The sequence below is a fragment of the Bacidia gigantensis genome (genome assembly GCF_019456465.1).
Source record: "Bacidia gigantensis strain McMullin 20006 chromosome Unknown contig_304, whole genome shotgun sequence".
NCBI classification, from domain to species: domain Eukaryota; kingdom Fungi; phylum Ascomycota; class Lecanoromycetes; order Lecanorales; family Ramalinaceae; genus Bacidia; species Bacidia gigantensis.
Genome location: NW_025408609.1, coordinates 444,641 through 460,593, shown reverse-complemented (window position 1 = coordinate 460,593; position 15,953 = coordinate 444,641). Strand labels below are relative to the sequence as shown.

General features: G+C 50.6%; 6 protein-coding genes across 6 annotated transcripts; 2 read left to right on the top strand and 4 right to left on the bottom strand.

The window, feature by feature from the left end:
* Positions 1-1,227: 1,227 nt before the first annotated feature.
* KY384_008773 (uncharacterized protein) lies at positions 1,228-2,761 on the bottom strand (the record flags this gene model as incomplete). The annotated part of the gene is made up of 5 exons (XM_044817260.1): positions 1,228-1,278; positions 1,337-1,528; positions 1,580-1,590; positions 1,650-2,561; positions 2,611-2,761. 5 exons carry the CDS (start codon positions 2,759-2,761, stop codon positions 1,228-1,230), a joined length of 1,317 nt encoding a protein of 438 aa, XP_044665855.1.
* A 1,200-nt stretch (positions 2,762-3,961) lies between these two features.
* Positions 3,962-5,480, bottom strand: KY384_008772 (uncharacterized protein; the record flags this gene model as incomplete). Its single annotated transcript, XM_044817259.1, has 2 exons — positions 3,962-4,671; positions 4,730-5,480. 2 exons carry the CDS (start codon positions 5,478-5,480, stop codon positions 3,962-3,964), a joined length of 1,461 nt encoding a protein of 486 aa, XP_044665854.1.
* Positions 5,481-6,368: 888 nt separating this feature from the next.
* On the bottom strand, positions 6,369-8,117 carry KY384_008771 (uncharacterized protein; the record flags this gene model as incomplete). The annotated part of the gene is made up of 3 exons (XM_044817258.1): positions 6,369-7,388; positions 7,544-7,825; positions 7,902-8,117. The coding sequence occupies 3 exons, from the start codon at positions 8,115-8,117 to the stop codon at positions 6,369-6,371; spliced, it is 1,518 nt and encodes a 505-aa protein (XP_044665853.1).
* A 1,051-nt stretch (positions 8,118-9,168) lies between these two features.
* Positions 9,169-10,641, top strand: KY384_008770 (uncharacterized protein; the record flags this gene model as incomplete). The annotated part of the gene is made up of 3 exons (XM_044817257.1): positions 9,169-9,222; positions 9,291-10,406; positions 10,471-10,641. The coding sequence occupies 3 exons, from the start codon at positions 9,169-9,171 to the stop codon at positions 10,639-10,641; spliced, it is 1,341 nt and encodes a 446-aa protein (XP_044665852.1).
* Positions 10,642-11,470: 829 nt separating this feature from the next.
* Positions 11,471-14,228, bottom strand: KY384_008769 (uncharacterized protein; the record flags this gene model as incomplete). The annotated part of the gene is made up of 3 exons (XM_044817256.1): positions 11,471-12,123; positions 12,194-13,859; positions 13,911-14,228. The coding sequence occupies 3 exons, from the start codon at positions 14,226-14,228 to the stop codon at positions 11,471-11,473; spliced, it is 2,637 nt and encodes an 878-aa protein (XP_044665851.1).
* Positions 14,229-14,798: 570 nt separating this feature from the next.
* Positions 14,799-15,805, top strand: KY384_008768 (uncharacterized protein; the record flags this gene model as incomplete). The annotated part of the gene is made up of 2 exons (XM_044817255.1): positions 14,799-14,821; positions 14,854-15,805. 2 exons carry the CDS (start codon positions 14,799-14,801, stop codon positions 15,803-15,805), a joined length of 975 nt encoding a protein of 324 aa, XP_044665850.1.
* Between the last annotated feature and the right edge of the window lie 148 nt (positions 15,806-15,953).

Genomic DNA, 15,953 nt, shown 5'->3' with positions numbered 1-15,953 from the left:
CTCTCAACCCTCACAAAAGACACCACGAAAAACATTGCAAGATGCCTCACAGCACGACTACCAGCTCATCCACCCTCCCCACCGCAACCATCAACAACGAAACCATCCCCATCTACCCCCTCGAAACCCTCTCATACACCAAACTCCTCGCCAAAGACCCCACCGAAATCCAGCGTCTCCTCTCCGCATGCCAAACTCCCGGCTTCTTCAACCTCGACTTCAACGACTCAGCAGGCCAACCCATCCTTTCCGATCTCCAACAAGTCTACAACATCTCAAATGACTACTTCTCGCATCCACCGCCAGGGCATGAGAAAGACGCGGGCTGGAAAGCTGAGGAGGCGAGAGGGAATTTTGAGGTCAGCTCCCTTTCTCCCACTTCCCTTTCCAATCCCACTGTTCTCTTCAGAAGAAAGGAAGACGTGCTGACACATCCCAGATCCCCCACGACACCCTAAAGACCAACACATTCACCCTGCCCACCACACTCTCCCAGCACCGCCACCTCCTCCAATCCTTCGCAACAAGCACGCACGAAGTGAACCTCACCCTCCTCTCTCTCCTCTCCAGCACATTCTTTCCCACCTCACCCCACACAGACTTCCACGCCCACCACGCCCCAGACAAGCCCTCAACCAGCGCATTCAACCTCATCCACGCGCCCTCCCTCCCCCTCCGCTCCTCCTGCCCGGATACGACACACACCGATTCCGGGACTTTGACGCTGCTGTTCTGCGAGGAATGGGGGATCATGCTCGAGGACCCGGATAGTAAGGAGTGGGGGTATATTGAGCCGAGAGCGGGGGTGGGGTTGGTGAATGTGGGGGATGCGTTGGGGGAGATGAGTGAGAAGGTCTTGAGTGCGAGGGAAGGGGGAGGGGAGGGTGAAGGGAAGGTGAAAGCGCTGCATAGTTGTAGACATGCGATTGCGCAGGTGGGGGATGGGTTGCGGAGAAGGGTGTTTGTTGTAGATTATTTGAGGCCGGAGAAAGGGTATGGGAGTACCTAGAGGTTGGCAATTCAAATCAGCGTAAGAGCTCAGCAACCTCAAAACCGTAACAAAGTATTACGACTCCAAAATCTCTCATTATAGTATCTATTATTCACAAAGAGCGTACAATGCGAATGCAGCAAATAGCCAACTCAGATCGTTAGTCGTACAACTTCCGTTCTATCGTAAGCTTTTTCTTTTCGGCGAAGCTCGGGTTTGGAGAAGTCTATTAAAACCTAAGATCCATTGTTCTGCGCACGACGCGACGAGGCTGAGGTTTTGAAAAACTGTGCACACTAAGTCAGGTCTTTTGCCAAAATGTGAAGTGGATGAATGAAGACTCACGATTGGAACACAAGTCAGCGCGCACACACACGCGAGAATCAGCGTTGCCGTCCCCCAATCGGTCTTCGCTTTGATGATACCTGCGACTGCGGGACCAACGAAGGAGCCGCATGAGAATGCGAAGACGAAGAGACCGAATGCCTGAGTTGAGGCTCCAGCATCATCAGTATCATCGTCCACTTCGCGTGTGAGCTGGGTTGCAGCAATGGTAAGGTCTGAGATGCAGGGTGCTACGGTCCATACCATCCCGAAACCTTGGGATTGCGGTTAGCGGAAGCGGTCAGACGTGTCTGATGAGTAGCAGGCAGCTTACCGATCATAGCTAGTAATGCGCACAAGAGAACCTTTTGCTCGGTGGTATTGCGCGTGATGAGTCGCAAACAAATCAAAGGTGCCACGGCAAACAGGAAGCCTCCAATAGCAACCCATCGCGGTCCAAATCGATCTGAAGCCTTGCCTGCAAGGGGACCAAGGAATCCAGGAATGATCCAAGACAAGAAAATCAAAGCAGCTTGTGTCGAGGTCCAATGGAAAGTGTCCTTGACGAATAATGGAATCATGCCTTCGAGATTGATGATGACAAATGCGAATGTGAATATTCCTCCCATTGCTGCAAGTACCCGACCAGATCGCAGCAGGACAAGATATGCGGGACCACTCGAAGATGTGCCTGCCGGCTTATTCGGAAGCAGAGTAGATGTTTCATCGGGGAAGTACGATAGTGAATCCCTCCCTGGGCGCCTTTGGAAGAATGATCCGTCATTACCGCCCTCTTTGCCGCCTTCGAAACGTCTGTATTCGGCTTTCAAATAGTCGCGAGCTTGCTCTTCCCAGGTCCTCCTAGATTTAGGCTCGACCATGAAAATTGCCAATACGACGCTGAGGGCCACTGTGCCGATACTCATTGCAGATACAGCCCAGTATCCAGCACGACCGTAGACGACGCCGCCGAGAAGTGGAGCACAGGTGGTGCCGAAGCTGGTCGCCGTCTGTGCATATCCGATGGCCTCTCCATATCTATCCTTGCCGAACACGTCTGTCAAGAGTGCTAAGCCACTTGTCCAGACCACAGCCGCAGCCAGTCCTTGGAAGAAACGTCCCATGACGAGGATGGCAGCATGTCCGCCAAATTGCAACAGCGCTGTCGCGGCCATAAGCATTACGAGACCAAAGAAAAAGATGGCATGTCGCTGGGGGAGACGGTCTCCCGCCCAACCAGAAACCACTGTCCAGACCTTCAGTCCTGTTCAAGATGTTGAATTTGGAAGACTTACGCGATCCGACCAGTAAGGCACCGCCGTATGCGGCAAGCAAGATAGCAATCCAGAATTGCACTAAATGACGTTGTGAGCGCTGCTCGACCCGATATTCAGGAAATGTGCCTACCATCTTCATAAGGAACATTGATCCTATGAGGTAGAGCATATGGCAAAACCGGTATTATCTGGGCTCTTCATCAGCTTTCATTTTGCTACCAATGAATGTGAGCAGCCGCACCGTTCCGAAAAGAAACACATCCTGCCTCGATTATCAGGTCAATGAGATTGCTTTCTACGTGGCAGATCTTACGTTAAATAAAGCGACCCAGACCGTTATCAAAATGAAGGTGGGTGAGGATCTCAGTCTCCGAATGGTCGATGGCTTGGACTCTGGCTCCACACACGTCTCTACCACCATAATTAGGAATGTAGTTGTCGATGGGGTGCTTCACACGAGTAGGGAACATCCCCTTCGCAGATATGACGTCGTCCATCGTGAGATTGTGGTGCGTAATCCGACAGCAGCGAAGGATAGGAGTACATCGGTCAACACAGGAACTGGTTGGATCAAACTCTGCGATTATGCTTTGCGTTACGTAGATGCGATTGCTGATCCGAAGGTGACGGGAATCTAGAAGTTAGAAGCGGCATCTAGCGGTGACCAAAGTAATGACCGAGAGAGTTCTGTGGCTGTGAATATGTGGGTACAGAGCCAAAGAGAGACGAACCAAAGACTTTTCTCTTCAGCGCTAGACCATTGTCGGCGAATTTAACAGCCATAGAAAAATAACGACGGGAATAAGCGTTTTTTTGCCTCTAACGTCAGCTAGTGTTACGCTAATTCTGACACCCTGCACCCCTTTCGACTCTAGCGGTGTGACTTCACTCTTTCCCACGCCAGTAGGCCGAAGCTACGACCAAACAACGCTGCGCATATACCAATTGCATGGAGCTACCACACGATCGCATTGCGGAACGTGGCTTGGTCTACAGCAATAAGAGACCCACAGAGTCTCAGCACCGTGCATGTCCGGTGCAAATAAGATTGCGCTTGAGCCTCTCGCCAATGGTCTGATATGCCTAACGACTGACGAGTGGGCCTGCACGCTTTATCTCGTTCTCGTCTCGCTGAACTTTGATCAGGCCGATGTTTGTGACGTTAGTGCCGATCATCTTAGTATCCCCTTGCCTTTTGCGGACCTGTGGGCCCGCATTGAGGAAGCCTGGTACTTTCCTAGGAACTCCAGAAATGCCCCTCTGCAGGGCATTGGCCACGAGTAAAAGTCAACATTCTCTGACAACGTATGGCCGTGGGACTTGCAGCATGTTCGGCCCGACGCCAACATCATGTCATGGCTCCCAGAGGCTAGCCTACTGAACCTATCAATCTCAAAGGTTCCTGAGCACCAGCGGAGAAGCAGAGATCGCGATCAAGTCCCTTGGGAGCTGAAACCTGCGGCTGACTACTCTCTTTCAAGGAATCACAGACGAGCATGGCCTCTTCGAGGTGCTTGTCCATGTCTGCGTACCAAATCCAATCCCAGGCATGTTCCAGGTACTCTCGGAGAGCCAACATATCGTCACCCACCACCTCGTCCTCAAAGTCGTACACCCGGCCAGTTCTCCTGCTCGAAGTGACGAGTCTTTGGGATCTTGGCCTGCGTGCTGCATCATAAGCAGCGAATGCACCCCGCAATTGCTCCTTGCATTCCACCGAACCCAGCAGCTTTGAAAGTACCAGTGCGTCTTCCACCGCCATACCTGCGGCAGCTCCGTGATGCGGAGTGCTTGCATGTGCAGAATCACCCAATAGGCACAGCTGTCCCTGCTGGTGGTATGTCTTTGCGGGCGGATGGTCGAACATCGCCCAAAGATCAGGCTTCTCTATGACACCGATGAGGTCCCTGACGGTCTGACTGAACCCCGCAAATCTTGCAACCATCTCCTGCTTGGTGACGCTTTTGATCCACGTCTCATCTTCCCACTTACCGTCTTCCTTGGTATGATATGCAACGACATTGACCGCCTGGCCCTGGTTCATCGGCGTAGTGAGCACATGCCCACCCTTCCCCAAGTCTGCAGACATCGTCAGCACCCTTCTGATCACTCGCGATTGCATGGAAGCAGCACATACACATCTGACTCTCCATCGCCATCTCCTCCCCCAGAATCACCCTCGCCTTCTCCATCCCCACAATCCCCCGATAACAGCACTTCCCGCTAAACACCGGCTCAACAGCCTCATCACCCTCCCCAAGCACAGCCCGTCTGATCACGCTCCTGACCCCGTCACACCCAACAACAGCATCATGCCTCGCCTCCGTCCCATCCGCAAACTTCACCAGCACCCCTCCCTCCCTATCCTCCACCCCGGATCCCTCAAGAACCTCAACATCCACGCACCTTTTCCCACACCTCGTCATCTCCACCGGCACCAGCCTACTCAACTCCCCCAGAAACTTCGCGCGATGAACCACACTACTTTCGCCTCCACTCCTCACATCAGCAATGAGATCCCCAGCCTTCCCCTTTCCTTCCCCCTTTCCAGCCCCAAGATCATCCACCCCAACCCTAAAGCAAAAAAACCGCGCCCTCTCCTCCACACTCAGCTGATCCCTCGTCTCACAGCTCTTATATGCGGCCAGGATATCTGGGTGTAGAAGGTGCATCGCGCGCTGGGCGTTGGGACCTAAGCCTATGCCTGCGCCTATTTCGGTGAAGTAGGGCCGGGCTTCGTAGAGTGTGAATACGAATTTCTTGTTTCGGGGGTCGGATTTGGAGATGGAGTTGAGGTGTAAGCCCGCGGCGAGGGTGAGGCCGGCGATTCCGCCGCCTATGATGGCGAGAGAGATTGGCTGGGTGGAAGGGGTGGGGTCTTGGGTCATAGTGGCGGTGGTGATGGTGCCGCAGCTTAGAATTGAAGGCGTGGGGGCTGCAACGTTTTTCTGTCTTAGACAGCGAGGATTGTTCTGATCGTAGGGGGTAAAAATGGGAATTGAAGATCAGAATTTTGGTGAAGGGTATATATGGGTTAGGTGGTTACTTAATGTCGGTTTAATGTTGGGTCAGAAGCGTCAGATGCAGGCTCGCGGTTGTGATAATTCCCCGGACACCCCCAAAGCTTTACCATAAAATAACTTCCTAACAAGAGGTCTTGAATAGAAATTGTCAGTACAAAAAGCGTATATTATTTTAATTCAAATGGATTTATAAGCAAAAGTTAGTCGCTATAATGCTTTCCTAAAGACTTAATTATACTTTCAATTCTCGAGGTGTTCGGGGATTTACGACAACCGCGAGGCAGGTATTCTGCGAGACAGTAAAGGTCTTATCTAAACGGGACATGAAGTGTGCCTTGCGTGTGGGTCTATGTGAATCAGATTCGCGACATAAAACCTGGATGGTGAGGAATGGGCTTGAGGGTCTAAAGTTTTGCTCTGAAGGATGATAGCCTCCAGGAGTTACATAGGAGCAGACAGAAAGCCTGTTCTTGGAGGAATGGTGGAAGTAAGAGGCGAGAATGTTGAGAGTATCATCATGAGCATGATCTTTTCTACGAAGGTAAACTTTTGGGATAGAGACCCTCCTCAAGAGGATCCTCAGATCACAACCTCAGCGCTCCACTGTCCGAGATCTATCCGTCATTATGGCTCAAGATCTCGTTGGGCTGTCCATTGAGCAGTATTGAGAACACTCGTTCATTACCCGTCGATGATTTCCTTTCAGACAGCTTTGCCGTTCGTCTCCGTCACTACATCATTGATAGGGTTCGCCTATGGTGCAAGATTGGACTCTAGATTTGCTGTTGGCAAGTCATGTGTACTGGAAGAGCCATTGACCTCTGTTGCATCAGGCAAGTCTGAAACGCCGTTGCCGGCGTGGCGGTCGTGCAAATCCGACTTCCCGTGCTTGTCCAGCGGACCATGCTTCAAAAGCTCGACGTCAGTCATAGAGTTACCGTTTGCCATTGCGGCACCATTTATGAGCTGAGGGTCTTCGTGCTTAGACTCGCCATGCGTCAATGATTCCTTCGGTGAGGTTGAATCCTCCCATACGACTTCGACCATGCTCAATTCTGATTTCACTGGAGTGTTGATGCATTTTAGAATGAATCTAGGATCAGCTTCTTTCAATAGCTCGGTCCAGTCACTGCGATCTCGCTCTTTTGCGTTCTCCATTGCTAACATACCCAGATCAGTCCAGCTGTATTCAAAATTAGCCTCGACACTATGATTGTGAACATGCGCTGCGCTCTTTACGTACCGCACGTTTCTCTCAGCGAACGGCGACAAAGTTCCGGCTTCAGGAATCAACAGATCCTGTATCAAGACCCTGGCGCCAGGCTTGAGTGCAGAAATTAAGGCCCTCAAAATCTTTACACAATATTTGTCGGACCAATTATGCAAGATCCAACGAAAGAAGTACACTTCCGCATTTTTTACTGGCTGTTCCTCGAAGAAGTCATTTACCATGAAGTCTACTCGTTCCGCAACATCTTTGGGTGTGCATGCTCTTGCTGCAGATATGACCTCGCCTCGGTCCTGCACAACGAAGCGAAGTGATGGAAACCTCCTTGCCAGCTCAATACTGACAACGCCGTGAGAGCCACCTACATCAACTACAGTTCCTTGCTCAATCGAAGCCCAATGGAAGCTGTCGACTACACGGGTGACTTCAAAGCCAGGAGCAGTCTGGAAGTAATTCATGGCATCTTTGAATCGTACGGCACGCTCGGGATGCTTACTCAACTCTTCATACACGCTGAGTTGTGTATCGTGGGCGAGATTAAAGGCCTGCCTTACAATTAGCTTGTTTCTTGAGTTGCGCGCGGAGTTTACAACGTCTTACCGATTCTTGAGGCTCCTGCGATCCGCTCCATTTGGTCATTGCATCCACCATCTACCCTTTCATGAGCTGAAAGCGCATATAGCAGCTTGAAGTTGCCTACCCTTGATAATGTGATACCCATTTCTTCAAGCCACATACCAATCCACGCATTGAAGAGCGGCCGCTGTACCAATGCCTTCGTGGCTGCCGTATGCGCGACCACACCGGGCTGTGGCTCTTTGAATAGACGGTATGTTATGGCCATACGGAGAATCCTCTTGACTTCATCTTCAGCCCTGCCGCAAGTTTTGGCAATTTGGGCAAATGTGGCCGTTTCGCCCACGGGAAAGCTGAAGGCTATTCTGAAGCGGTAAATGGCTTGGAGCACGGGGTTGCATTGTTCCTGATAAGATAGTATCAGCCATCATCATCCGTGTGCTGTCGAATCTAGAGGCTCTCATTACTCTGAGCCAATTGACCGTCTGCACAGGTCCTAGAACTAGCATATGAAGCTCATCTGTAGCTTCAAGGATTGCTTTGCGGCATGTGGCAATATCGTCAGGCAACTCAATCTCCAATGGCGTTTCCACATCGAATGACGGTGAAGGTATGCCACGGTAGAATAGGTGCTGCTCGACTTTCCATGTGTTCGTTTGGATAGTATTAGCAAGCTCTACAATCCTGCTTGAGGTCATTTTGAACTATTATTGTCGCAGTAATTCCAAGTTTGAGAATGCCTCGGGAAGGTGCCATACTGAGATTCTGAGCTCTTTGCAGCTTGAGGCTTTGATATCATAGGCCGAAGAGTGAATAGCTCGGAGCACAGCATGGCATTCTCGGCCAAGGATGCTGCCGTAATGCCATTGTCTCACGAGTTACGTTTCTTGTTCAATACCCCTGTAGCAGTAGCAAAACGAATAAGTGACGGAGTGCTGGATTACCTGGAACTCACCGTCAAGCTTTCGTTCATGCATGATCGCTTAAGGAAATGCAGACTACTGGGCCACGAATCATCAACGCGTTTATTTTCGCACGGCCCGAACAGCCTCGTCGAGGCAAGGTAGTCTTGGGTAGTCTTCAAGACTAATTTGTGCTAACCGAAAACAGGCTAGATACCACAGATCGCTCGAATTTGATGCGCCTTAATCTCAGGATTTCCTCGTCCGAAGCGCACCGACGCTTCTCGGCTTTCTTCATTGCTAGCAGATGGCTTCTCACTAGCATTTGGCTGATCTGGAACTTCGCTTGCCATCATGAGTGATTCATCTGCAGCCCCACAGTGGGGACGAATGAAAGAATTTTACGAGCTGCAGGGAGATCGCCCCTGAACCCAGCGAACTCTACTGACAGCACTGGCGGCTCTGCAGCACAGGTGCCGGTGGCAACACAATAGCCTAAAGCATGCGGCTTGAGTCGTACCGAAAGAGCCTCGATCTAGATGGCGTCGACGTGTACCAAAAATTTCTGTATGGAAAAAACATTATTCTTCGGAAATAGATATCGGAGATAAGTAGCTTGGCACCCCTTGGTCAGGGGTCAATTGACCAATAACGAACGCCGAGGAAGATCACTGTTGCTCTCAGCGGTCATCATTGATGGCTCTGGACAGTATACCCACAAAGAATCGAAATCTCTTCTTACAAGTGAGTTTTGGCGGAGTCCATAGTCGCTAGACCATTTTGGCAGCGGCATGAGATCGAGTCATACCCTAACCTGCATGACGTGAATCACGAAGAGATATCTATTATGAGTGTACCAATCGCAAACTCCTTGAATCTGGTCGTAGGTGGACTGGGTCTGGTGAGTGACTCTCATTGAATGTTGCCCAAGTTCCCGGGCAAGAGTAAACCGACGCTGAACCGTATCAGCTCCTTGTTTATTACTTTGTCTTCGCAATCTATAATGTTTTCTTTCATCCATTGTCAAAATATCCAGGGCCAAAGGTCGCCGCTGCAAGTCATATCCCGCATGCTATACAGATCTTTCGCGGCAAGGCTCCCTTCTGGATCAAGGATCTTCACGACAGATATGATGCAGAGGTAGTGCGGATATCACCGCACGAACTGTCCTTCATCAATGCCTCAGCGTGGAAAGGTTTCCACGGGACTAGACAAGGCCATGCATCCCTAGAGAAGGATCCTGCAGTATACCGCAAGCCCCCTAATTCAGTAGCATCTCTTCTGACAGCAGATCGAGTGGACCACACGCGCATGAAGAGGGTACTTGGTCATGCGTTCTCTGACCGTGCCATACGAGAACAGGAACCTATCGTAGAGTCGTACGTTGATCTCCTGATCAATCGCCTTCAAGGCCAGATACATGGGTCGAACTACGGCAAAGTTGATATCTCAAATTGGTTCCGATGGACCGCTTTCGATATTGCGGGTGACCTTTCATTTGGAGAATCTTTTGGCTGCCTTCAAAGTCAGAAGCTTCATGCTTGGGCGAAAATGATCGATGGCTTCCTGAGAGCAGACGTTTGCTTGGCTGCTTGCAATCGCTTCTCCACCTTTCGATACTTCTTGCCACATCTGGTTCCGAGGAAGACCAGAGAAATGATGAGAGATCACTGGTCCATGACGGTCGAGAAATTATCACGGCGCATGAAGCTTGGGGCGAAGAGACCAGATTTCATTTCGCCAATCATCAAGTACAATGAAGAAGGAAAGGGCTTGAGTATGGGAGAAATACAATCGAACGCATCGCTTTTCATCGTTGCCGGAAGCGATACTACAGCCACAGTATTGACAGGCACCATTTACCATTTGCTCCAAAATCCTGTATGCTTAGCCAAGCTCACCAGGGAAGTCCGAAATGCTTTTAAAGGGGAGAGTGAAATCACGAGCCAGAGCGTTGGACGATTGCCATACACAATAGCATGCCTTGATGAGACACATCGAGTCTATCCAGCCATACTACTTGGTCAAGCCGTCATCACTCCTCCTGAAGGCGACTTCATTGGCGACAAATGGATTCCAGGAAATGTATGGCCTCTTGTCTTTTAGTCCGTTGCCCCTTTTATCGTACTGACTAAGTTGTCTCCATCAGACCGGTCTCAATATCAACATGTACGCCGCCTACCGCTCGGCCCGCAACTTCAAGCATCCAGACTCCTACATACCGGAGCGCTGGCTCGGCCATCCGCGTTTCGTAAACGATCAACGAGAGGTCTTTCACCCCTTCTCATACGGCCACCGCGCTTGTCTAGGCAAGAAGTAAGCTCTCAAGTTCCTTTCCTTTAGCCCCTATCTTTTTCAACAGCTGCTCATCTTCCCAAGGGGCTTAGAAGCGTAGCCCCCTTTGTGGTCTTACCCCTTTAGCCTCTGAATACTCCTCTAAACTCCCCGTCTTCATCCCACAACCTTTCCCTCACGTGCTATCAGCTAACACATCCACCCCTCCTCACAGTCTAGGAACGCTAGAACCTCGTCTAATACTCGCCCGCCTAATCTACAACTTTGATATCGAGCTCTGCAAGGACGAGCTGCGCGATGACTGGCTGGATCAGCTAGCGTATGTGACATGGAGTCGGAAGGCGCTTTGGGTGAGATTGAGGGCGAGAGCTGGGTTGTGAGAGGAGCAAGCGGGCGACCAGAACTGAAGAATAAAAGATGCAGCGGGAGAGAAGGGGGATGAGGGGTAAGGGGTCCAAAATGCATCAGGAGGAGCTAAGATACTTCATGTTCAAGTGCCAGGATCAGCAAATCCAAAAGTAAAGCTGCGTTGAGCAGAGTGTATGACAAATAGAAGAAGAATCTTGAGGCCGAAGGAACGAACAACACTCTTTGCATATATGTGTGCCGGCAAAGGTCTCACGATGACATCAAAGATATTGCAATACATATGAGCCCTCTCCGCTCGAGCCACTCCAACTATGTACACCAACAAAAGCAAACATTGCTCTCTTTTCGACCCAAGGAATCGAACAAACCACCCGCTCCGCTATGCTCAAGCAATGGTATCACCAACACCGCCCAACGCTTCACCCCTTTTCGCCCACAATAACGCTACTCTTTCAGCCATTCCATTGCCTTCCCATGCCTTCAGGTCAATGATATGCAGTCAACTTCTCCCCCTCCACCCGCCTCAAGAACTCCCTGACCCGCCTACTCTCCCTCTCCCCTATCTCCTCTTTCCCCATGACCCTCACCAACCGCGCAATTTGCTCATCCACCTTCTCCTCTCCAACGCCCGTACACAGCGCCACGAGCTTCCTGAGCATGCCTTCAGCTTCGAAGCTCTGGCTCTTGAGTTCCCGATACCTTTTCTCCAAGCCGTCATTCAATTGCTTGTATGCTCTCTTTCTCGCTTCGATGACCGCTGCAGTGGGGAGGCTCGAGACGTAGCTCTTTTGGTTCTCGTCCAGCTCGAGCGGATCGGTAGCACTGTATGGGGGAGGAGGGAGGATGGTGGCGTCGACTTCGAGCCCGGCGTCCGCTTCGCCGAGTTTTATGTCTGCACGCGCCGCAGCGCCAAGGTATTGCCGGTGCTGTTCGTTCGCTGCTTTGAGATTAGAGATGCGTTGGCGCAGAGCTTTACGTTTCTCGGCAGCTTCTTGGACGACTTTGAGGCGTTCGCGTTCTTCGTTGAGGAGGCGCGTAGATTCTTTGAGGTTGGATTGAGATTGGTCAATTAAGGATTGTTTGGATTGCATGTTTGCGTTGAAGGATGTTTCAGTCTCGGCGACGAAGGTTTTGATAGCTGTGGGAGTTTTAGAAAGGCAAGAGATCCGGAATGGAAAGGAAACTTGAATGCGTATAGGGGGGCTTACTGCTCAGGAGCTCCTGACTTGATTGTGTAACTCGATTTGGAGGCGCATCTGGAGCTTTGACTTGGGAATCAACTGTGTCGTCATTCATATCATATTCTCCTCTCACTCCGAAGTCGCTTGGCTTCAGACCACCACAATTGGGTATAGCAGGATTCCCTCCCACCTCTAATAGCTGCTTGGCGATTGTCTTGTTATTGAGTCGAGCGACCAAATTCAAAGCTGTATCTCCAGATAGATCTTGTGCGTTGACGATATCGTTCATAAACCTAGCTAAGCCTATTGGCCTTGGTTTAGAAGGAGCTGTGGGATCATGAAAAGAGTTGGCTTGGCTGTTCGTGGCGCTGCCTGATCGAACGACGTATTCCAGTAAGGATTCGAGATAGTATCGTGCGGCTTTAGCTCGATCTGGCCCCATACTAGATGAGACTGCAATATGATGAAGTACTGTTCGGTCTCGATCGTCCCTAATTTCTATAGTAGGGCCAAGGAACTCCAGTAATTCTGGGAAGCATAGGCGAGTGAGATTGTTCGTGGTCCTGACGGATCGGACAAGTGGCGTCTCCCCTCCATTGTTGAGCCGATACACACTTGCTCCCTTCTGGACCAATGCACGGACGAGCGACGGCTTTCCAAGTGTTGCGGCCCAGTGCAACGCTGTGTGGCCAGTCTTGTCTATTGGAATGTCCATGTCGTGACTAGACAATTTGAGCATAGCTGGATGATCTGCGAAGTGTTCCCGGGTCGGGTCAAAAAACAGGGATGATATCAGTCGTGGTTTCCCAGTCTCAAGATCGATACTTGGGTGCTTCAATGGTGGAAGGCCCATGAGAGCAATTCCGGCCTTTGACGGCGAGATGCCGTTCGTGTACCCATCATGGTCATGTCCGTCTCTCGTGGTCACGTCAGTGCCGTTAGCATCTTTTGTGTCTTGGCTGAACGAAGCTTTCATTCTCTTTTGAGGTGGCTCCTCGTTGAGCGCGTTATATATATTCTTGTAGTAGGGGCCTTCGCGCTCTCGTAAAGCTGGATCCAATTGGCCGTTGCCGAAGCTGGGTTCTGAATGCAAGCTTCGCATACTTTGTTGGCTACTATTCGCGTAGGCTGAGTCTTGGGTATCCACCTGCTGTGATGGGCGACGAAATGCAGCTCCACTTGCTGGTCTCGGTGCTGGAGAGTCAAATCTAGCCTTATTGATTGCATTCACAGCATTTGCAGCAGACTTCGACATGTTCTTGAAGAAAGTCCCGTTCGGCGATTGAGCAGGTCCTCGATCTAACCCGCCGTTCATCATATTTCTTTTTCGCTGGGCAGCCATTGCTTGCTCTTTGGTAGGAGTATTGAGGTTGCCAGCGCCTGCTTGTTGACCCTCTTGGCCCATGTCATATTCGAGCAATGGTCGTAGCGGTTCCACAACGCCATATCCTTTTGCAAACTCGATCGCTCGATTGTAACTAATCCATGTTCCTTGGTATTTTCCATAACCGCCTTGGACCTTTTCGTGTTCTCCATTCAGGATCTCTTTCTCCAAGACCTTTGTACGCTTCCCTTTATCGATTCCCGCGAGTTTCAATATCTGTGTTGCGTTCATCCACGAGTCGTTTCGTCTTCGCATGACCGCCAGGCCATCGATCTCCATCTCATATACAGAAACACCAGAATATACAGCCTTCAGAACGCGTCAGTAAAGCGAGCAGGACTTGAGTGAGGAGACACATACAGTGTAAATCTGAGGCTTGTATCCGGGATTGTACTGACGTTGTCCCGGTGGCTTAGAACTCGGTGAAGGTCGTGGGTTTGGAAGAGATCCATGTGAGCCGTTCAAGACACCAAAGCTAGAAGGTGGATAGGGCACGTGTTGTTGTCTAGAAGTAGGAGGCGTTGGTGTCGGTGTCGTGGCGGAGGATTGTGGTGCCTCAAAGGAGGTCATTGTCGAATGCGACGGCTGTATGCCGTTCGACAGAGAATCTGTACTGGTCTGAGAGTGTGAAGGCGGCGGATGATACGATATTGAGCCGGTGTGTACCACTGCGGCCATGGCGAAGTGTAATGGGAATATCAAAGGGTCGGCGCCAAAGCGGAGGTCGTCACCCAGGAGAGTACCTGATCAAACATCTTCAGATCACTCAGTCAATAAAAGGCGTCGAATGAGGCGCTGCGTCTTAGGGGCCGAACCTATTACATGCTCAATTCAATTTTGGAGTGGAGTGGGATCGCTACCGCATATGGGAGACGTGTGACCAGACGCGCGGAGTGGGGAAAGTCATCTCGCGTTGCAATTTAGAGTTGTGCACTTGTGCAAAATTTGTGCATCTCCCTCTGCACAATTCAGCCCTACCAAGATCACAACTCTACACATATTACCATTCCACCATTGAGCTATTAGCCATCACGTCGCTATTGGGGAGCCATGTGGCGAAGACACTTCCTAGGGCCAGCTTAGGCTTGTCGACCTTTCGCACACAAGTGCCGCTTCAATATGAAACGCATCAGGCCAGCGCCATGAGTCTAAGGGCTCGTCAACAGTGTATGATACGCGCTTCAAGATGGGTCCGATCTCCTCAGCAGGGGCTCAAAATATTGCGTACGTTATGTATCGCATGCCAAAATGTCCAGAACGACTCCAAAAGAGTCGATCTACCGCCATTCGATCATAGTCACAGAGCCCGGGTCTTACATCTGCTCCGCGCCATTCTCCGAGAATGCACCTATTTACCTGATTATCAAGCTCGAAATTATATGTGGAATCAATGTTTGCATCGTTTCAAAGCCCGCAAAGACGATGATCGTGATATAGCCTTTTCCACCGGCAAGCAAAGTGCTGAAGTTCGAGGACGTCGTGCTGTCAGCAAGGCCAAAGATGCTCTGAAAGATCTCCAGCGCGCCAATGCAGGCCATAAAAGACATCTCACCAAGGTACTGGAAATGACGTATGGACGTACAGGGAAACGCCGCCATCGATTGTTGGAAGCATTTACCAAATCTTCCACCGCAACGGGTTCCGAGTTCGACTGGGCGGGACTGTCTCCTGAGCTTTCTGACCTCCTGAGCTCGCAGTGGTCTCGACCTGGTACTTCTCCAATCCGCCCAGCAGTTAAGAAAGTATCTCTTGATATTCCTGCGAAGAACTCTTGGGGCCGTCCGATGCCGCAAAAAAGGGTGAATAACAAGAAAAGACGAATATATGGGGAGGTCATGGATCGCGTTCTCCCTCCTGTACCCTACGATGAACAGAAACGGCTAAGACATCTAGCTCTTGGGCAGGGAGATGCAGCGAAATTGTCTCGTCCACGGCGCCGTGGGTCCAGAAATGAGCGAGGAATGAGAACACACACTACACAAACAAAAATGATAAGCCGACCGCATGCTCTGACTTCAAGGTACATGAGAAGGAGATACACCAACATTGTGATGAATACTCCAGCTCTGAAGGCCACTGAGGCCAAATTAAAGAACGAAGCCCAATGGAAGATCGAATGGACAGATATCCGGAAAGAGTGCGAAGTGGCTATGAAAACGGGCAAGCAATTGCCGCTGGCGATGTTTGAGGGTGTAGATGCAAAAGGCAAATTGCTATCCAAATCGATTCCGCAAACGACTCCGCCGACGCAATAGCCGGAAAAGCATGCACAAAGTAGTCTTGAGACGAGAGGTCTAGTGACACGATTAAATGTTATTTTTTGGATGAAGTACAATTTCTTATACACGTTCAGCCTACGGAACCCGGCCTCATACCCTTCTTTCTTGTAATATGCCATTTGCT